The following is a 21,071-nucleotide window of genomic DNA, read 5'->3' as shown; positions in this document are numbered from 1 at the left end:
GGTTCAGAGTTAGCTGAGTGCCTGCATTTACAATTCTTTTTTTCCTGATACAGAGGAATAGAGATGAAGAGTGAAGGGGAGGTGGCAACAAATGCTTAAAAGAAAAAAAAAATTTAATAAAAAGTAAAAGGACGTTTGTTCCAGTATGTGCGAAACAGTTAAATGCATGGAGGCTCTGCACAACATTTGTACCCGATCTCCTGACACTGATGGCACAGTTCCTACCTCTAGTAATGGCTGCTGTTGCACACAAAAGAAACAGGAAATATTTTTGACTCAAGAATATGGCAAAGATGTTCACTAACCTCCCCCTCTGAGGCAGGCAACCAGCTGTAGTACTGTAGTTCCTCTCAATCTAAACACAACAGGTTTAATATCGTAATATTTGAAGTTACGTTATCACGTCAATTTACAGCACGCCACTTATGCCATGAAACCTGCGGACGGGTTTTTGTCGCACAGCAGGCGTGAAGCAGCTCACCCATTTCTGCACCTCAGCATGGCAGAGGAGCAAGCACCAGGCAGGCTGAGCAGAGCAATGACCTGCCAGCAATCCACGCCCTCACCTTGCTCTGACTTGTTAACAGAGTCATACCCCTAACAGCTCACACTTCAGAGGCACCTCCCTTCTCCCAGACAAGGGGAACTCTAATTAGACATAAACAGGAACCAAAACTACAAACTACATGAATGCTGAGCAAGCTGAACTCCATATTTAAAACCCAGATCCATGTTTACTTCTGGTACTAATGCAGCGTCTCTGTCTTCCTGCCAACTGATACTGGAAAGCTGCTCCTGTCTCCTGGGCTAGCTTACAATTCATTGTCTTTATAAAAACTTCTTCAGAGCTGCACAGTGCCATTACAAAGCAAAGGAAAAATAAGAGCACCTGGTACCTGCCCAAGCTACCGAAGTGAATCCCGCTGTGACTATGTCCACAAGTCTCATTTCAAAGGCCGGGTTTCTCCTACCCCCCATTTTGTGTGCCTTTGAGGCAAGTTTTGTAACCTGAGTGAGCTGAAGTTAAACATTTTTGATCCTTGTATCCAAGGTCCACTTGGGTACAAGTGTGGATACTCCCTGTATCACAGAACTGAAGTGAGATGACTTGTGGTGGTCACGATTGCAGTTTTGACACTGCTCTAAATATGCTCCAACAGCAGTGACATATTCTGTACGTGTGTCCCACTCTACCATCACTATTTTGTTTACAGAGAGCAGAAAAGCCCTCTGGGATGGCAGAGAGGCTAGCTGATCAAGTGAGAAATCATCAGAGGAAGCCTTACGACATCATGAATGACTTGACCATTCACATAGCTCGGTTCCTCCATTTCATTCAATCTCACACGCTCAACTAAGACTAAAAAAGAATCAGGGGTCTCTTTAGTGCCATATAGACAGTTGCATTTGTAGAGGGGACATCTGTCACCTAAGAGCAGCACTGAAAGTACTGACCAGATGGATATGAGCTTTTAGCACATTACGCGTGTTCTGCATCGATGTAGTGACCCAGGGGCAAAAGCCTCCAGCTAACTACTTACATGACCTCAAGGCACTGCTCCCACCCCCACCTCTAACCAAGCAGAGCACTTACAAGTACCATACTCCTCCTCATACTCCTCCTCCCTCTCCTGTGACAGCATCAGCTGTGTGCTGAACAGAATGAAGAATAAATTTCTCAAAACTTGCCTGTAGCTCTCCCATATAGGCTTGGAGGTGTGATTTAAAGGCAAGGCTTAGAGGCACGTGAACTTTTGTAGAGTTTAAAGGGAACTTAAACAACGAGGCCTTTGTTTCAACTTGCATCATCAAGCAGGGTAAAAACCAAAAAGATTATGTGACATGTAGCGTAGTTCTCCCTTTAGCTGTTAGTCACGTTTAAATTAGTTATAAATAGGAAGGGGGAAGAAAGGCCAATAACCAGAATGAATTGGCATAACCAGCTCCTACTCCGAGTTCCCTCATCACTATAAACACTTGCTTAATTATTTTCTGGAGCACGAGGCCTATATTCTTAATTGCAGAAATCCACTAAGATTCAGAGTTCCTACTCACACCCAGTAACTGGATCTGTTTGAAGGGGGGACTGTTTGTGCTTTATCCTGTGGGAAGTTGTTAACGCCCAGTCATTTCCCCTCATATATTCTCTCCTCACTGACCCCAGAGAGACCACTTCACATGAAAGAGTTTTTCTTTTCGAAACAGGGATATTACAGCAGTATGCACTATACAGTAAATCCTGAAGTATCTGAGAACTTAATAGCTGAAACCTTCGGAATTCTCTAGCTCTGGCTCCAATCTACACTAGCTTGGTGTTTTTTCCCCACAGATTACAAAATTATTTTCAGAATAATTCAGGATGTCATGGTTCATACAGCTATAGCATCCTGTTGGAGTTTAATGCATCTATTTTAACTTGGTTTGGTTTAAACTTTCACAAACATCCCAACATAAACACATATTCCCATGAAAAGAAGGAGCAGAGTGCCATATAAATTCCTCGGTATGTAAGTAATTCTACTGACTTCCATAAGAGAAAGCTGTTCTCAGATTCTTTCTGCACAAGGCAAGAGTCTCTAAATCTCCCTTACCCACAACAGTACAGTTGACAAATATAACTGTTCTTTTTGTTCTCATGAGCAGTTATTTCCAGATTCGGGATTGGCCAGGCTTCAATCCAGAAAACAGACTGCTCATGACAATCCCCAAATAACTTCAGAAGTCAGGAAATATCCTAGTTAGGAAAGGGGTGGATTCATCCTGCCTCAAGTATTTGGCAGACCAAGCATCCCACATCTCCCAAATGTTCAGAGAATCCATCCTTCAATTTCTGCAAGATTTCCAGCTGGGTGTTACACTGACAACCAGTGCTTTATCATAGCCAACTGCTATCCACGCAGTATACAGGAAAAACTATTGATCATCCAGCAAGTTTTATAAGTTGCAGCTGCACCCTTCCTGTTGTGATTTATATTTTCATTATAGTCCTACTACACCTCAAGTGTCAAGTCCTCCCCCTCCAATGCTAGCTAGAGCAGAAGGAAGAAAACGCTCTCATCAAGAAGGCCTTTTGAGAGAAAGCCTCAGGGGAAGTTATTTCCCAATGGAAGCAGTCATTTTGAGGACAGTCTGAAAGAAGATTACTTCTGCATTTGTTTCAGGATCTTCAGAAAACTGATTTAGAAGATCATTACTTATAGCACCTGATTGAGTGACAGGAAATCTTCTCACGGTTACCTTGTTACACAGTCCATCCAAGCTCCCTCCTTCGGCAGATCCCAAGGCAGGACAGACCGTACCGTACAACACTCCTTGCGGTGAGGCATAACTTACTGGTGTCCGCACAGGGATGAGCACCCAACATGCACATACTGTAATCCTAGATTTGGTGCCCTGGTGTATCCCATGGCAAGCAGTTTAACCTTTGCCTCTGTTTCTGCATTTATAAAAAGAACACATAACATCCCAGCTCAGCACGGTACAGGGACTTACAGTTACACTGCAGAGGAATTTGAAGAAACAGAGTATGCACACATACACATCCCGTGTATATGCTCTTCAAGAACAATCACCCTTACAGACTTTTGACAGGTAACGGATTTGTCATCTCTGGTTTCATGACTGGGAAACTAATGGGATACAAACACTTCCCCATTTTTGTGCAAGCCAGGCTATCTCAAAAGAGCTCCACGGTCATATGTACAACAGATAATACAATAAAGAATAACTGTTGTTAAAATACTTCAGGTCAGGTGGTGAGTAGCACTTTCCCCGGATATGAAAATGAGGCAAAGTTCTCTGCTGCCTTTAGAGATGATGCCTGGGCTGCTCACAAATACTAACTGAAATCCAGTTATAGCAAGAATCTTCCCTCTTTATGCGCCAGAAGAGTGTGCTGCTGGTGCTGCTTCCTGCACACGCTGCTGTCCTGCACCAGTCACAATGGAGCAGCTCTAACAGCTCTGGTGACAGGCAGTGGGGAACAACGCATAGTTCCCCCGGCTCCATGAGAGAAACAACCCCTGCACTTGAGAGCTCATCTGTTTGGGAGGAACAGAAAACCTGTGCTGAACAGTTAGAAAACCCAGCACCCCCCCAGGCACGTATCACCTTACAGCTTAGCAGCATAAAAGCTGGCTGTGCAAATAGTGTGCATAACCCAGTCTCAGCACTGTCAAACAAACACAAAAACTTGCCTGAGCAAGCCGGGACAGACAGCCAGGGTTAGAACAGTTTCTGCAGGCTTCCCCGAAGTACCTAGTAATATGGGCAACGATCCAGTTTTTGGAATACACAACTTCCACACCCCTGGCCGGGCCTTTTGCTGGGATGGAAATGGGATGGATAATTTCCTACTGCTTTCCAGCTGGTAAAATCCTATTAGAGTAAACAAAACTGTTTTCATCAACCAATCTCAACGGTTCAGACAAAACAAGTGTATTTCTCCTGCTGACAGCTACTGTTACAAGCACCGTGGAAACATTTCAGCTAGCTATGGGAATATTTCTTCCCGGGAACTGCTGTCATAGGCAGCTTAACACTTAGATAAGAACTGCTGGCATAAGCATAATCCACAGAAACCTTCAGGAATGTTTCTGAGAAAACGAAGTTCTAGGAAGACCTGACAGATACAGACACCTGCCCGACAGGCCCGTGAAAGCGATAGGGTTCAGGCCTCGCTTGAGCAAGCGGGATACTCCAGGACAGGCAAAGCCAGCCACCTCCAGGCAGCAAGGACATGGGATTCTTTTCCCTCACGCAACACCACGTTTGGCCACGCTGATCCACCCATTTACCACGCTGCTAGCTTATCACACAGGAACCTGTTTCCCGAACTGCAAAAACTGAAAGGATGTGTAAAGCTTCTGTATCACAGCCAATGAAAGTTAACCCTTTTCAAAGCACTAATTCTGATTTGAGACCTCCCCTGGGCTTTGAATAGGCTTTCAGGGAAAGACACCTTTCTTCTTTAATGCATCGCTACATCACAGAAGCTGCTATTGCAGCATGTCCCAGCACGGAAAGCCTTCAGACTACCTGAGGGCAAATCCACGACCTTTTCAGCTGTCTCCAGGCAGCTAACATACTCCAGAAAAAGTTAAAAAGTCACACAGAACTTGCCAAATTATTCTTCCAAGGAATTGCCCAAATCGTATTATAAAAATATATTCTTGGCAGTTGCCAGTTAAAGATCTAAATATGTTTCAGAAGCCAGGGACAAATGCCTGTAAAATTTACTAAGCTAGTTGTCTCACATACTACATTTGTTCACACTAGACTTTCCAAGTATTTTTCTTGCATGTTGTAGTCCGGTATTATTCCTTTAAACAATTACATACAGTTTCAGAGTCAAATCCTACAGAACTCCCAAGGCAAAGAAATTTGGTGGAAAGAAAGGCAAGAAAATGAAATTATGTCTTCATTAAGATCAAAGGCTTTTTGGTTACTTAACAAAAAGCCTGATTGGTAACCAACAAACCACCTAATACCTGAAAATCCTAGTCAGCACAAGGTACATGCGGTTTCTTCTTTTTTCTTCTTCCTCAGTTAGGGACTGATTATCTCATTTTTTCTTCTGTTCCCAACCTCAGATGCTCCTTTTACAACCAGAACTAAAGTACAACTCCTCCTGCCATTGAACAACTTCTTGATACTCCCTTTTTGGTGGGAATCACATCAGTCCTCACGACGTATGACCAAACCCAAGTCCATACTAACAGAACTGCGGCAGCTGTTTTTCAGCTCCTTCTTGACATATCCAAGTCACAAGTAAGAAATCACCTATAGCTAGCTCTCTCTTACTAGAAACAGCCAACAGGGTTATTTTTTTAAAATCAAAACTCATGTATCATTCGGTGATTTCCGGTTTATCATTTCAACATTTGAGGCTGGTATTTTCTTAAAAAAAAGAAAATGATGCTCTCATAGAAACTGCTAGCGCACTTGTCTGCTTGGACCTTGACTGACTTCTGAACACTTGGGGTTGAAAACTGGTTACTGGCTATTAAAGTGTAACTGCTGAAAAGTAGCAATTGGCTAATTCTGAATTTCTGTAACATATGTGTTTGCTACGTATGACTGGCTGCATCAACAAGTGTCAGCTTCATCCAATTTAGGAAAAGTCATGAAAACAACCCTTTCTGAGTAGTGTTAAGAGGCTCATCCTAAGACGGTAATACCTCACTCAAAAGATTTGAGTGTATTGACTATGTTAAATGTGACTGTTGAGATTAACAGTTTTTTTTCCCTGATGTTGGCATAGTTACATTTTGCAAACCTAAAATTCTCTGACCTATTAAAAAAGCGGCTCTTCAAGAATAAGAACAAAAAGAAAACCCCCCAAAAAATCTCAAGACACATCCCAGTGTTTGAAAATAGATGCATGGATTTTTCTTTTCATATTCTGTAACATGTGGAGTTCACATTGCTGCAATATGACCATCCTCTCCATCACAAGCAGCCTGCAAATTAAATATAGAAAATACGGGACGTTTTCGTGGTTACCTCCTGCCCTGTTAGGCCTCAAGCTGCTAGCCTACTCAGCTTCAGAACTCTTACATGCATGTGAATGGTAAAAGGAGTACATTCACATCATGACAAAGAAAGGTGGAGGAAGGTGATCACATGAGGTTATAAGGAGAAACCTTGGTTTAAAAAGAAAGTCAAAAAACCCAAGCACAGCCTTAATTAATTTATTTCGCCCTCTTCTGACTTACCCTAACTTAACAAAGCACGTGATGTCTTGCAAGAGTATAAAGCAAAGAGTAATACATCCTATTAAATGCATTTTATCATTCTAAGAAAATGTAGCTGATTTCACTTCATTATTAAGTGATTACTTTAGAAGCACCCAAAAAGTGCTCAGATGGCTTGGAGCACAGAAGCACCCAAAAAGTGCTCAGATGGCTTGGAGCACATCGTGGGACTTTCTGGGCATAGGCGACTACTTTGACCATGGCTTGCACACCACACAGGATGAAGAGTCAAGTCACGGACATCTGCGGAAAGATGACACAGCCTTGAAGTAAACTGAATCATATGATAGAAAAGGACCCTAGCATTGCAACTCCTGCTTCAGCATCAAACATTTTTGAGGATGTCTAATCAAAATAACAGTGCTAACCTTTTCCATTGATAACAGCATTCATCACGTGTATAGCAGCGCAGGTCTATGAGCTCTCAGTCATGAACAACCACCAAGGAACTTTGCACGTCAGCACAGCAAAATTCCCCCTCGATAAGCAGACTGGGCATATTAGAAAGTGTGACTGAATATGCCTGAAAATTCAACGTGTGATGGAAGTGGGGACTACTGGCTGATTCAGAGTTCAAGTCCTACTTCTAGTAACTTAGGAGAGCGAGAAGGCTTAGGCAGTAAGAGATCTCTAAAGTGAAAGAGGAAGATTTAATTTATGAAGTTCACGAAGGCAGCATTGAAGTAATCCAGGCGCAAGAAGATGCCAGTCTCGAGGAAAATGTTGGTTCACGGGATGGAAACTAAACGTTGTGCAGTTATTATGAAGAAATAACACGCTGCTCAGACAAAGCCTGTTTGCAAAGCACAAGAGAAAGAGCAGGATTAAATGCTGTGCTCAAATAATAGCCTGAATAAAGAAGGGCAATATGGAGTCACCAGTGTTTAGTGCAATACTACATTTCAAAATCAAAGCTACTGGTAGCAACAGTAGGAATCCTGATACACGTAGCACAATACGATTGTTAAAAATACAGGACCTTACTACAATAATGGTGAAGTCTTCGGCCAGGTCTATGGCTCTGTTGGAGTCAGTCTATGTATACACTAGAAAGATGCTGTCATGTTTAAACATATATAGAAATCTGATCAAATAAATCAAAGGAAAACTTGAGGGCAACAAAAGGCTCAAGATGATTTATTTTGGTTGTGCTGCACCACACTAACACCAACCACAACAGTATGATCAGTGATGGAAACTCTACTCAGATGCTTGGAACAAGAAGTTCCAGTTTTGTCCCCCTAGAAAAGATGCTAAGGCATTTCCTTATCTGAAGGGGCTCCTACGCATATATATGTATTTGCCTTCCTGTACAGTACACAATGGATGAAGTATTTCCAATAATGAGGATTTTCAGCTAAAGGACCCCTACTGCACTTGCTTCAGCAGACAGGATAAATCTGTTCAGTCTTCCTCCTTGCAGAACTACCCAAGTCACAGCTGTCTTCTCTATTTCAAAGACCTAAAAAAAGGTACAGGTGGAAAGAAACCGAAGAGAAAGAGGCAAAGAACAGAAGGTAATCCTGTCTTTTATGATTTAGGGCATGTTAACAGAAAGGATGGTTGACTGATTATCATTATACTCCATGATTCTTGTGCTCCTTGTTCTTCTCCCATCTCCACTAGGAAAGCAAAACCTGTCAGGAAACTGGTGAGTCAGCATGCTGCTGCTGTTTGTCTTGGCTATAAGACATTGATTTTTTTCCCAACGCTTTGATATAGCGTCACAGGTATCCTAACTAAAATCTTTACTGAGAGCACAGGGGTCACAGCAGCAAGAGCTGTTAGCTTAAACAAAAAAGTCAATTCTATTTTTACGGTATTTGTTTGGACATTTACATTTTCTGAGAGACTCGAGAGGAAAAAAAAAAGGGAAAAAGACTTTTTTTCTTTAAGCTATTTAAGATAAAAAAGGAAAGAAAAATGCATGCTCTTCACAAAATCTTGTTTCAAAAGACACTGAATATTTCCCTGTAATCAGGTATCTTACACATGCGTATGCCTAATTAGCCCAAGAACTAAAGCTAAAATGTAGAGTGGTTCCGATACGTGGTAGGAGTTTTTATAAGGCAGCACTTCTTCAGCACTTCTCCAGAAACCAGGCCCCCTTCAACAGATCTGAAATTAGACAATGAAAAGTCACCAGGCATTTTGAAACTCTAAGCAATGCTACTTGGCCAGAAAATCTTAAATTATCTTGTTAGTACCTCACGATTAACATTAACCAAAAAGGAAATTTGGTATACTTTAAAAACAAAAATGCAAAGGTGACTCAGGAAGCCCACAGGTCTCCCCCCTTGCACAGAAGAGCCCCATAACTGGAATGATAATATTTCAATCTGCAGTGAGGTGTAATGAAAGAATCTCTGCTTAATAGGCTAGAGATTAGTTATGAAGCAAAACACAGAGTCAGATCATAAAAAGTTAATTGCAAATCACTGTTTTCTTGTTTAAATTGGCAGGAAACTGTGAAATATTTCCTCTATAAAAACATAGGTGAGCTATTATGTAGAATTTACCATTAACAGGGTGGAAGGAAGGGAAGTACAGAGCAAAGTTCTAATAACATGCTAAGAAACCAGTTGCCTCTGAAAGAGACCAAGTCACTGGGCAGGAAAGGTCTGTACACTAACATCTAAGCCTGAGATTTATGGTCAAAGCCAGCTTTAAGACAGACCACTTAAGAGTTGCTTTAGATTGTGAATGCATATATAATACCAGATGCTATTTACTACACCCTTTATAAGAGGCTTTGAGATACACAGGTGAAAGAGCTATATAATTAGTACTACTAAGAAATTCAGGTTACAGTTAAAGGTGGCCGACAGGAGTTTCTTAATCCTTTCTGGATGCATCATTGCAACAGAGATGCCTCAGAGTATTTCCTACCCTTAGCTCAACTCGGCAGTTTGTAAGGATGAAGCAGCATTCAGTACAGTATTTCAGACTTCTGAGGCTAAGCACAGCAATGAGAAGGGCTGCATGCCATTTAATACATGTAGAAACAACAAAACCCTATTAAGTACACAATGTGCTTTTCATGTGATGACCTCTCTCTGCATGGACCTTTCCTGAAAACACTTTTTCCAGCCATGAGACATCTCAGGCTCCAATAGCCATGCACTGGTAAATAGCTCCTCCTTTGGCAGTAACACACCAGACTATCTGAAGCATCCTCTTCAGATCTGAAACTTGACATGCTGCAGTACAGAGGTGTTTAAGGCTCTTTGTGTCTTTGTGGCAATAATCTCCAAAGGACTCTTCAGAGAGATTCTCAGACTGGATTTTCAGGAGAGTACTCTGTTACGGAAATAGAAGGGTGAACAAAATACATCAAGCAGCGATTACAGCAACTGTGTCGCCTTGAATCTCAGCTAGTGATTATTTTTTCCTCATCAATTCTACTTTAATTCCTTTAGAAAAAGTAGAGAGTTTTTTCTGGTTCTAAGGTTAACCACCGTTTCAGAAACAAGAGAATCTGTAATGGAGACTACTTCAGCTCTGTGTTCCTCCTGTGCTTCATACACTCTTTAATCACACCAGCACTAACATTTTTGTTTAGGAAGACATTTGCTTCTGATTTTTAAGTAGCACTCCCTTCCATCCACATCCAGTAAGAAAGACTCCATCAAAAAATCTTGACTCAGCAGCTATCACAATTGTGATTATTAGGAATTAGAGACCATGCTTCATCTTTGCTTGACAAAGCACAAGTTCAGTCAATATTGGAAAATTTCTCTCTGCTCTAATACCTTCTGGAAATAGAAGCATAAACAAAGACGAGCTTTGTGCAGTTAGACTCTGCCACTTTGGCTTTCTAAAGCATGCACAAGCCCAAGTGTGCGCTGACAAAGTATCACCTATTTAAAGCACTACTGCCACAAATTTGGTCAAGTTGCTGCCAATAACTAGAAGTTTAAAATAAAAAGACACAAAGCAGTGACTTTGGTTCCACGACTGACTGAAGGCAACTGTCCATGCTGCCTTCTTGAGATCTGCAACAGCCATAACCTGTAAAAGACAGCAGGATGTACAGTAGGGAGACTCAGAACGTGTGCAATACATTCGATAAGCCAGACATCCCTAACTGAAATTAAAATCGGGTGTGTTCTTTCTGTACTCTTTGCTTCCAGGTCAAAGTAACTAGAATACCACAGCCACAACCACCACCTCATCTCCATCATAATTCTTTGTGGCTCTGCTTGTCGCTGTCGTGACTAACATTTGGGTTAGGAACATGTTGGCAAGGAGTCATCTAGGACTCGGATGAGAGCCGGAAGCGTGGGCATTGCTTACGAATATGACTCAGATAAGGCACATCAATTTCACCTATGAAACAAACTCACAAAGAATTTTTCTTAAACAGCTCCAGGCCTGCATATCCTGAATTACTTTCTAGAAAAGAGGTCCCAGGTTACACTCCTCCAATTTCTACAACAGGCAGCCAAAAGCTTCTGCTGACTGCTGAACAAACCCATTAAGCCCAACCCTACAAATCAATGAAGGAAGAGGCCACAAGAGGAGGCTAATCTCTTCCTCCTTGCTAGAAGAAACAGATGGCCCAGGGGGAAGGCAGTATTGTAATAATCTCCAAGTTATAACATAATCTCCTCCAGCAGTGCTTTCTTAAAACGTAATACGACCTCTTCCAGTTCACATCCTAATACCCAACTAAAGCCCTTCACCAGCCTCCTGCAGGGATGAGGCCTCCACACCCACCCACCTAGGCATGTCCCACCCAATTGCACCAGCTAAGTCTACAGTGGTTCTGTCAGGCGACATCAAATTCAGGTACTTGCAGATCACACGTTATTTCTCACCAAAAGTCCCTACAGCACTAATGAACTCCAATTTTCTTAAATCACAGGTTTCGTTCAAGATGCGACATAAAGTTCATACGGAGGCACTGGTCAAGATCGCACTAGTTTGGAAGAGATATACGCACACTAAATTGCTCAACGGGTGATAAGAGAACAGGCTCTCTTCTTGGCATTTCAAACTCACAAAACAGGACGGTTCAGCAGAGCCCTGAAAACAGGGCATGGCATCAGTTTGGCTAAGACGCTTCACACAAACTGTTACGAACTGTAATCTCCAAGTAATTAGCCCCCCAAAATCTGCTGACACTGGTGTGGTGGAACACATTAGCTGTGCATTTACAGTGGTCCATTCCTTACAGGCTGTCCTTCAGATGGAAGTATTAGCAAAGCATCAAGTTCAGCCATTAATAAAATTCAAGCCAGCTCATTTAAAGTAACTGTTTCTGAATTGTGATTATCAAAGGTTTTACTCAGAATTAGGATACATTTTTATTTGTAGAGTGGGAAAGGGTAAGGGCAAAAAGGCAAATTCGGAGGTTTGGGTAAAGAGTGTTTGCGAACTTCTAAGCAGAAAACCAAAATTACTATGTTATGACGCAACTTTTGTTTAAAGATTAACAAAGCCCAGCCAAATGCATAGTTTTGAAAAATCAGGTTAGTGTAAGTATACACGCAAGCAGGGACATATCTAAGGACACATCCTTTTGCTTTGCCAACAAAAGAAAAATATAGTAAGTGTAATCAAACCTGGTGTACTAGCCAAAAGTCTTCAGCTCAGATAAACAGAGTACCTCAAACTCACGGCAGCTATTTGAAGAGTTCCAACTTTCAGCCACTTTTAGTTACTACGTCAAATTTAAAGATTCTCACTACCAAACTATCCAGCCCTTCAGAACTGTTTGGCTCTGAAAGACCAAGCTGGCTTTATGGGTGAGCACAACTGGGTGCAAAAGGTTTCATACCAGACTAGCAGGCTTTAAAATACTCCACGTACTAAGGATTTAAGAGAAGAACCAGGGTACTGGAAATAGGTTTATACTGATATTTCCCCACCAGTCCTTGAGAGAAACTAGTCTGAGTTGAACTGGTGAGTGAGTGGAAAAAATGCCTCTTGCTCCCTGCTGACAGGTATTTCAAAACCCACAGCACACACAGATCCACAAAGAATGATATGCCTAAGCTTTTAAAAAGTGCTCATGTTATAAAAATGATTTGGTAAAGCCTTTCATTCTCAAACAGTTGGTTTCTTGACAACGTGTCTCTGCAGCTCCTAAGCACACGTATAATAAAAACCTTATCAAGAACAGATCCCTGCTAAGGGACAGATATGTGGTTGGAAGCTGTGAAAGTTCACACTTCAGAAAAATCAAACTAACAAACTGCTGAGCCCTGTTAATTGTTTCTTTAAAAAAAACCCCAACCAACCCAAAACATAAGCTGTAAATAGCTTATCAGAGTGATTCTAAAACTTGGACTGATCTACTAACCTGCCGTATGTGGATTACAAGTTTCTAATTTCTAAAGCATATGAAACCTTGAGGAAAAAAAACATTGAAATCAGAAGCATGCACACCTTTTAAAATCACCAATAAAGACTTTTGTAAACTTTTTTGTCCATCGATGAACTCAGAAACCAAACTTCTATGACAGACTAGCACAGAAACACATACACAAAGCCAAGACTAAGTCAGTATCTTGAGGCAGCTCATTAAAAAAAAAAAAAATCAGTCTACCTGGTGTTTGAAACAGCATAACAGAAGGCAGAGCATGCGTGTGAGCTGGGGGAGCACAGAGTGCCCTCCCAACACTCTACCAAGTACATGGGTTCTCCTCAGCAACAGGCAGCTCGCACAAAACATAGTTTTAAAGGAGCTGCATGCCTTAAAATTCTTTCCATGTGAATGACGTGTCTCAGGAAGATGTCAGCTTAGATGCTCTCGTTTTCATGATGCAGAAATAAAGCACAAAAAACCCAGAAAAAAAGCAACAAAGCCTGGGTTGTTTGGGTTTGTTGGGTTTTTTTTGCTTTTTTTTTTTGAGCAGAGGTAGGAAAGGAAGCACATAGAATTCCTTCAGCATAATTTATTTGGTTTATTGTTCCTGCAGCACATTACAGTACAGTCAAGCTCACGCATGACATGCTCTACCACGAGGACTTCAGAACACCAAGCTCTGCTCTTGTGTGGGGAGCCCAGAAGAAGGATGCAGCCAGAAGGGCACTGCATCACATTTCTTCCAGGGACTAACAAGGGAGCCCTTCCAACACCTCTAAGGGCTGTCACTCAGTCCTTCAACAGAGGAGACGGACAAGTTAACTACTGGATCACTTCAGAGATTTTTCTAATTCTGGAAGTCAAATTAAAGAACTGAGTTTGGCTTTTTTTCAGAATCAGCTGAAGAGATTAGATGTCTTGCAGTTCTAGGTGAGACAAATTTACGGGAACAGTTCACAGAAACTGCTTAGACTCTGGTTTCTGAAATATCACTACGATGACTCAAAGCACGCATGATAGTATTATCTGCTTTTTTAAAAAAAAAGTCTTTTCCAGCAGTTATTTATGCTTAAGAATGCAAGGAATAAATAGGCCTCCATTCCCCAAATCTTGGAATTTGCCCTCTCCTAAAGCCACGAGGAGAACTGCAGCTAAGTGACTTAACTGATATACACTGCCAGTTTCAGAGTTCCTTGCAGTCCCAAGTTTTACAGCCCCCAAACAAATCAATCTCTTTCTTTTACTGGCTGTGTATAAAACATAACATTTGTTTCAAGAAGTGCTTGTCCAGAAGTCTTTTTGAATACAAACCAGGGAAAGTCACCAGCTGGGCGAGGGCGGCTAGGGGGTGGTTGGGGGTGGAGTGGGGGGTGGGAATGGGGGGTGGGGGTGGGACAGGAACCAGCAGAATGTGGTTTTGGGTTTTTTTGGAAGAGTGCTGACCTGTTAGAGCTAAACCACCCATCTCTTAACTGCTTACTATATCAATGCAAAAGAAAGAAAAGAAAGAAGAAAAAAATTTGCAGTCTTTGGCAGTCTAGGGCTCCTAAACATTAAGCCTAACATAGAACAGCAAAACAATAAAAAGAGCAATTGCATTGTAAATTTATGTACCATGCACAGGTTATGGAATGTAGTGCAATAGGGCACTGTGCAGTGATAAAACTGCATTCCTTCAAAGTTAACAGCTTTAAGCTCATGATTTGTACATGTGGGCAATACCGAATGACCTTCATGCTTTCCAACATTCACTAGAAGGCAGATTTATTTGTCATCACAGGTCAGCTGCTTTGTTCTGGGGGATAAACATATAGTTGGAAGAACAAAGGTTTAAACTTTGCATGAAGTAGCAAATGCAGAGAGGCCTGTACATTCGGTTTAAAAAGCTGAAGACTGCACTCCAAAAACCAGAGTGGATAATATTAGAAGCTGAGTGAACCCTGACAGAATGGTTGTTTGCTGCTGCTTTTTCTTCTGAAAAATAGAGCGAGAGATTTTCATGGTCCCGTTCCATCATAAAACAGAAGCCTCTCTAGCATATGCCTTATGTAAAAACATGTCCTGTTTCTACATGAGACCCAACGTTCACAATGGAGAAATAAAGTTATATTGCTCTTAGCGTAACTGATATAATACAAAATTGCCCCTTTTCTGACAAAGAAAATCCATCAATTTTTTATTTTAAACAAGCATTACCTGTCTCTTATTCCCAGTTTTCTTAGACATGAAATAAACAATAGTTTGGAGAAGGTGCCTACTAATCTGGACTGCGGTACAACAGAGCAGTATTGTAGGACAGTATTATCAAAATAACCAGCAGCTGCTCATTGCACCAAAACTGTCCCCAGGATACAGTGAACAGTAAATTGTGTTTTCTGTTTCACAGACTGAGGCGATAAACCTTAGGTTATCTAAAACTTCCACGTCATAGTTCTTGCACTGCTGGAAACAAAGTTCTAATTTAGATTTCAGGGAAGCAGAGAGACCACATTAAGCAGAACTATTTCTGGATATGCAGAGACACAAGGGAATAAGACAGGATTAATTATTTTCCCTGCACATCCAAAACTCCAGACAGTTAAGAAGCATATAGTTCCTGATGTTCCAAAACAAATGACAAAGAAAATCTTATTCACAAGCATCTGAGACGGGGCAATGGGCTTCTGGTTCTCAACTTCCTATGAGTTGCAGTACGGAATTTAATTGCTACTTCACCACCCGAAGCGCCCTGTTCTCAGGTGCTTGCACAAGAATACAACTGCTAACCGGGATGAGACAGGTAAATACTGAACATACAGCAGATTTCAGTACAACATTGCCAACGGAAGCACACAAGGCTCTCAGAGAATTCAGAAAACTACACAGGTCTTTATAGAAGGTTAATGGTTTGCTAGCCAAGTGCCAAGGTTCACAAAACAGGTAATTTTTTGTTGCTTTTTAAAATGCAATTTGAACTTTGTGCATTTTTCCTTACAACACTTCACCAAAATCTCAACAGCAACCAGATGGGCTGAGAATATTTTACTTACAGGTGTTTTCAAGCACCTTATTAATAAAATAAGGGACCGCAAGAAAGCCTGAATACTCAGCCCTTTAGATACATACTTCAGTTTGCTGCTCGCGGGTCAGGCAGCATGACAGCAATCTGAGCATAGTACTTGGATGACTAACACTGAAACGGGCTGAAAACAGCAGCAACCATGACAGAGACAATAAAGAACCCCAGCAATCGCACACAGCTCCAATGAAAGAAGCATGATTAAAAATCGCTTTTAAAAAATGCAGAGAAAAAACAGTAATGATGGCAAAACACAATTTCTTAAAGGCCACTTTTCACTAACGGGATTATGTGTGGTATTCAGGACACGCATACAAATAAAGCATATGGCATAAGCAAATGTTAGCATAAGATCGCAGACACCTTTAAGAATGAAACTTTAAGGCAAACAGATTACAAAGCGTCGTAATAAAACCACTGATATGTCAAGGAAGGTATGCATGGTGTTAGAAAAATAGTCGTAAATTAAAAAACCCTGTCTCCTGAAATGAAAGACACAAAGGTATATTGAGCTAAAAAGAACATAATCTTTAGAAGTCTTAATAGAAGCCACTGTCTTTACCAGAGTACTTCAAACCGAAAATTCCTCTGAAGCTTATGATGTACAAAGAGACCAAGGTACAGAAGTAAGCGGATAAGAGGGCAGAAGTACATGGGGTGTTGAACCGGGATGCACTGAGGGATGCTTTAGGAGGGCTCTCCCTCTTGTCTGGTGCACAGATGAGGGAGACACAAGGAACATTTACAAGGTGGCTCCTTTCCCTAAAAGATTTCGCCTTAGGTCTCCCATCAAAATAAGCAGCAAGGAACGTATGAGAGAGCGTTTAAAGGATATTCTCTGCAATGTGCAAAAAACTACCAGGCAGACAAGGCGAGCAAGACAAGGGGGTAAGCACGGGGACTGGGGGGCCGGTGTGCCTCTCCTCAGTTGCACCTGGAGCACAACTGCAGCGGGAGGAAAAGGGGCGTGCAGGTTAAGGCAAAGGTGATTACAAATGCAAGCTTGGGACTAGGGCACGGCGCAACGCCTGCTGAAAGGCAGCAAGCGAGTTCCGAGATAAAGACTAAACGTTTAGCAACGAGCCAGCGGCACAGATACGCGGGCTTGCCGAGGGGTCCGCGGAGGCTGCCAGAGCAGCAGCAGCCGGGCCGGGGGGGCAGCGTCCCCGGTGCGCGGGAGGGAGGAGCAGCGCGTTCGCCCGGGAATGCGGAGGGACGGTACCAGGGACGGTACCGGGGGCGGGAGGGCAGGGCAGGGCAGGTAACCGGACGGGACCGGGCCGGCTGGGGCACGGCGCGCCGCAAGGCCCGCGGAGGGGGCTGAGCAGCGGCGGGGCCGGGGAGAGGCGGCGGGCCGGTACCTGGGCGTCTTGGCGGCGGCGCTCTCCCGGCGGTCCAGCACGCCGGGCACGCAGTTGGTGAGCTCGGTCCAGTCGGCGTGCAGTCCGCAGCTCCAGCCCGTGGAGAAGCGGGAGAAGAGCCAGGTCTCCCGGCGGTTGGGGCGGTAGCAGGTGCACTTCTTCTGCCCGGGCCGGCAGTCGCAGGGCACTTCCAGCCGCACGTTCTGCACCAGGTGGCGGCCGAAGGTGGTGCCGCCGGTCTTCTGGATGTGCAGGAAGACGATCACGTCCTCGCCCTTCATGTCGAAGGCGAGCTCCCGCTCCAGCTCCCGCACGGGGAAGTAGTACTTCTTCACGTAGTGCGGGTCCGGCGTGGGGAAGAGGTCCAGCTCCTCCGAGTAGGAGCGGCCGCTGGGGGAACCCAGGCTCAGCCCCGGCCCCACGTACTGGTACAGGATCAGCATGAAGCACACCGAGACGGCCACGATCAGCAAGAACTTGCTGGTCCTCTCAACCATGGTCCTTCCCGCACGCTTCATGTGTCACCATCTCCCGGGGCTGCCGGCGCTGGGCAGACGGCGGCGGCGGCGCCGGGGGCGGGCGGGCGGCGGAACCCGGCCGCCCGTGCCAGCCGCCTCCCCCCACCGCTCCCCGGAGCGAAGCCTCCCCGGGGGGCGGCGGGCCGCTCCCTGGGTCGCCTCGGCTCCCCGCTGTCCCCGCCCGCCGCGCCGCGGGCAGCGCCGGGAGCGGGGCAGGGGCTAGCCCGCAGCCAGCCGCTCCGGAGGGGCCGCGGCGCAGCGGCGAACTTGGGAGCGAGGGGGCAGGAGGGGGGCGGAGAGGGACCGATACGCAGAACCAGCCCCCTGCCCCCCCCACCCCCCCCTCCCCGCTTCAGGAAGCCAACCCCATCCCGCCGTGCCTCCGCTCCGCCGTGCCCCAGCCCCCGCGGCACCGGCGCGGCAGTGCCCGCCCCCGCCGCCGGCCGCACACGCTTCCTGCCCGCGCCGCCCCGCGCCCGGCATGCACAGCGCCGCCGCCGCCCCGCGCCGCCCGGCTGCGGGCACGCACCGCGCGGCGCCGCCCGCAGCCTTTGCCGGGCTCGGCTCCCCGGGCCCCCGCGGGCGGGCTGCGGGGCGGCTGCGGCTCCCCGAAGCGCCCGGCTCTGGGCGCTGGCAGGGCAGCCGCTGTGGGCCGGTGCGATCCCCGGCAGCGAGCCTTGCCGCTCCTCGGGGGCTGCATTTCTGCTCCCTTTAGGAAACAGCAATTATCAGGAGCAAGAAAATGTGCGTGGAAAGAGGAGTGGGTCTGCCCACGTGTGTCTGCTCCCGCCGCGGCCGCCACACGGGACACCACGAGCCTGCAGTTGCAATGTCGCAGCTGGATGCAAGGGGAAAGCGCTCTGGTCAGACAGAGGAGGAGGAGGATGCCTGTGAGGAGGAAGGAGCCCGTGCACACCATCAGCCACGTAACGATGTGTGGAGTTGAGGCAAAAATCAACAGAGCTGTTATGTATGGAAAACTTCCCCAGCGAGATCACAGAATCCCAGCATGGCAGGGGTCGGCAGGGACCTCTGTGGGTCACCCAGCCCAGCCCCTGCCGAAGCAGGGTCACCCAGAGCAGGCTGCACAGGACCTTGTCCAGGCGGGTCTGGAATATCTCCAGAGAAGGAGACTCCACAGCCTCCCTGGGCAGCCTGCTCCAAGGATGCTTCGTGCTGATCTGTCGGCAGCCTTCCATCGGGCCGCGGTGCTGCTGCAGCCGTCGTTTGCCATACAGGCGTCTCGCAAACGCAGCGACAGGCTGCGAGAGCCTGGCGCCGGGAGGCCCGCGGCTGGCGTGCACCAGGAGCCTCGGCAGGGCAGCGGGCAGCAGGCTGAGATGCTGCGGGAAGGAGCAGCGCCATACGGACCTGGCTGGTGTGCTGACAGCTGGGCTTCAGCGCCTCACCCGAGCAGAGTCCTCGCCGGGTGGTGCGAGGAGGGTCCCTTGGCTGCTCCGTCAGCCTGGCCTGAAAGGCAGGAGGGGTTCGCTGCCACAAAGTGCCCGGGCGAGCCCAGAAAATCACTGTCTGGTGCCTCTGCCCGTGGCCTGTAAACGGAGGATGGGACATGGCCCCATGTCAAAGAGCGCACGCAGTGAGGCTCGGTGTAACGGCAGTCATGCTGGCACCTCATCTAGATGTGACTTCTTGTCTACGCAGAATTAATAATATGAACAATTGTCAATTCCTAGCAAAACATCTCTAACTGAACTACCACATCTTCCGCAATTACTGCTATTGGTGACAGTTTTCCTAAGTTTCTGGTGCTCTTTAAAATAGAAGTTACAACTAGATTTTAGTGCGCTGGTGCTAAAATACTCCCATCAGATTACACTTTCTGATCCAACTTGTATCTTATGTAGGTGTCAGGAAACACGTGCAGATGAGCCGTTGTTAAACATGGGTCAAATTTATAAGGGCTTAGGAGGAAATGAGATCCCAGATTTTCATTCGAACACCATGACTGATAAATCTGCTAGATTTTGAGATGGGTGCATTACTCAAGCTGTGGAGCCCCAGTGAGTTATGCAGTTCTTCCCAAACAAGTAACAATAAAACGTTTATAGCACCCGAAAGCATCATATACTGTGCTCAAAATATTTATTTTGTTCGATATTTTCCTCTTAAAAGTCTGCTTCTGATTTGCCTCTTTTCATGTAGGCTAGTAACTCCAGAAACAATGATGTCATTCGTATACACAAAGTTCAGCTGCATCCAGAAGAACAGTATAAACCCAATGCAAAGGTTTGAAACTTATATTGTGATTTGGGAAACAGAGGCACAGACACGAGGTTTACATCCATGGCTGGACTGTGCACCGCAGCGCAAAAAACACAGAGCAGATTTTAGGATCACAGTGTGTTTGCCTGCGGTTATAAACATAAATATTTAGAAATGACAGAACGATGAAGAAATCAGCCATTAAGTTAATTCCAGTTACACGAGCTATCTGTTGCTAATGAATTGTTTTAACTGTAAGATATAAAATATTTTGGCCTTTTTCTTTAGTTAAACAGATGGAGATGTTCCGGTGGATTTTGTTGCTGATTTATAGTTGTGGTAAGTTTCTGCCTGTTAGTTTGTGAAAGAACATACTAAAATACGATCCGTGACAGATAAACAGACCACAAAGGACAATACCGAGTCACGGCTGAACACGTGCTGCTTGCTTTGCCGCAGCGCCTTCCACCCAGGAGCGGGGCCGGCGAGCATGCTGGAGGTGCAGGGAAGGCCTGTGCCCTGCTGGTCTACGCCCGCCCACACCAGTACAAGACAGCCTGCCTAGGAGACACTGCAAAACCAGAGCTCTGGGATCAACGACTTAGTTTTACTAAAATGCTGTGGAATCCTTCCCTGCTAATTCAATACGTGGCTCTGAAATGCTGGTATTTCAAAAGTGGTTACAGGTATGACTCACCTAAGATCATCACTTAAGCAAATACTTAAATCAATCCCTATTTCTACTCGAGGTAAAATTCCGCTGAAGACAATGACAGAGTAGTTCTTTGCTGCACAGGGAGTTAAACATCAAGTACCGCATCAGTGCTAGTTTAGACCAGCATG

At 45.0% G+C, this 21,071-nt stretch overlaps 1 protein-coding gene across 1 annotated transcript in view; it reads right to left on the bottom strand.

The window, feature by feature from the left end:
• Positions 1-18,273, bottom strand: part of HS6ST1 (heparan sulfate 6-O-sulfotransferase 1) — a 197,726-nt gene extending 179,453 nt beyond the window's left edge. Inside the window, exon 1 of the mRNA XM_075417581.1 lies at positions 17,488-18,273. Coding sequence (XP_075273696.1) covers positions 17,488-18,005 — 518 coding nt within the window. The 5' untranslated portion in view covers positions 18,006-18,273. The remainder of the gene's footprint in view (positions 1-17,487) is intronic.
• Positions 18,274-21,071: the final 2,798 nt, after the last annotated feature.

This window comes from Opisthocomus hoazin, chromosome 4 (assembly GCF_030867145.1).
Source record: "Opisthocomus hoazin isolate bOpiHoa1 chromosome 4, bOpiHoa1.hap1, whole genome shotgun sequence".
In the NCBI taxonomy this organism is placed as follows: Eukaryota; Metazoa; Chordata; class Aves; order Opisthocomiformes; family Opisthocomidae; genus Opisthocomus; species Opisthocomus hoazin.
This window is presented reverse-complemented; position numbering and strand designations above follow the sequence as displayed.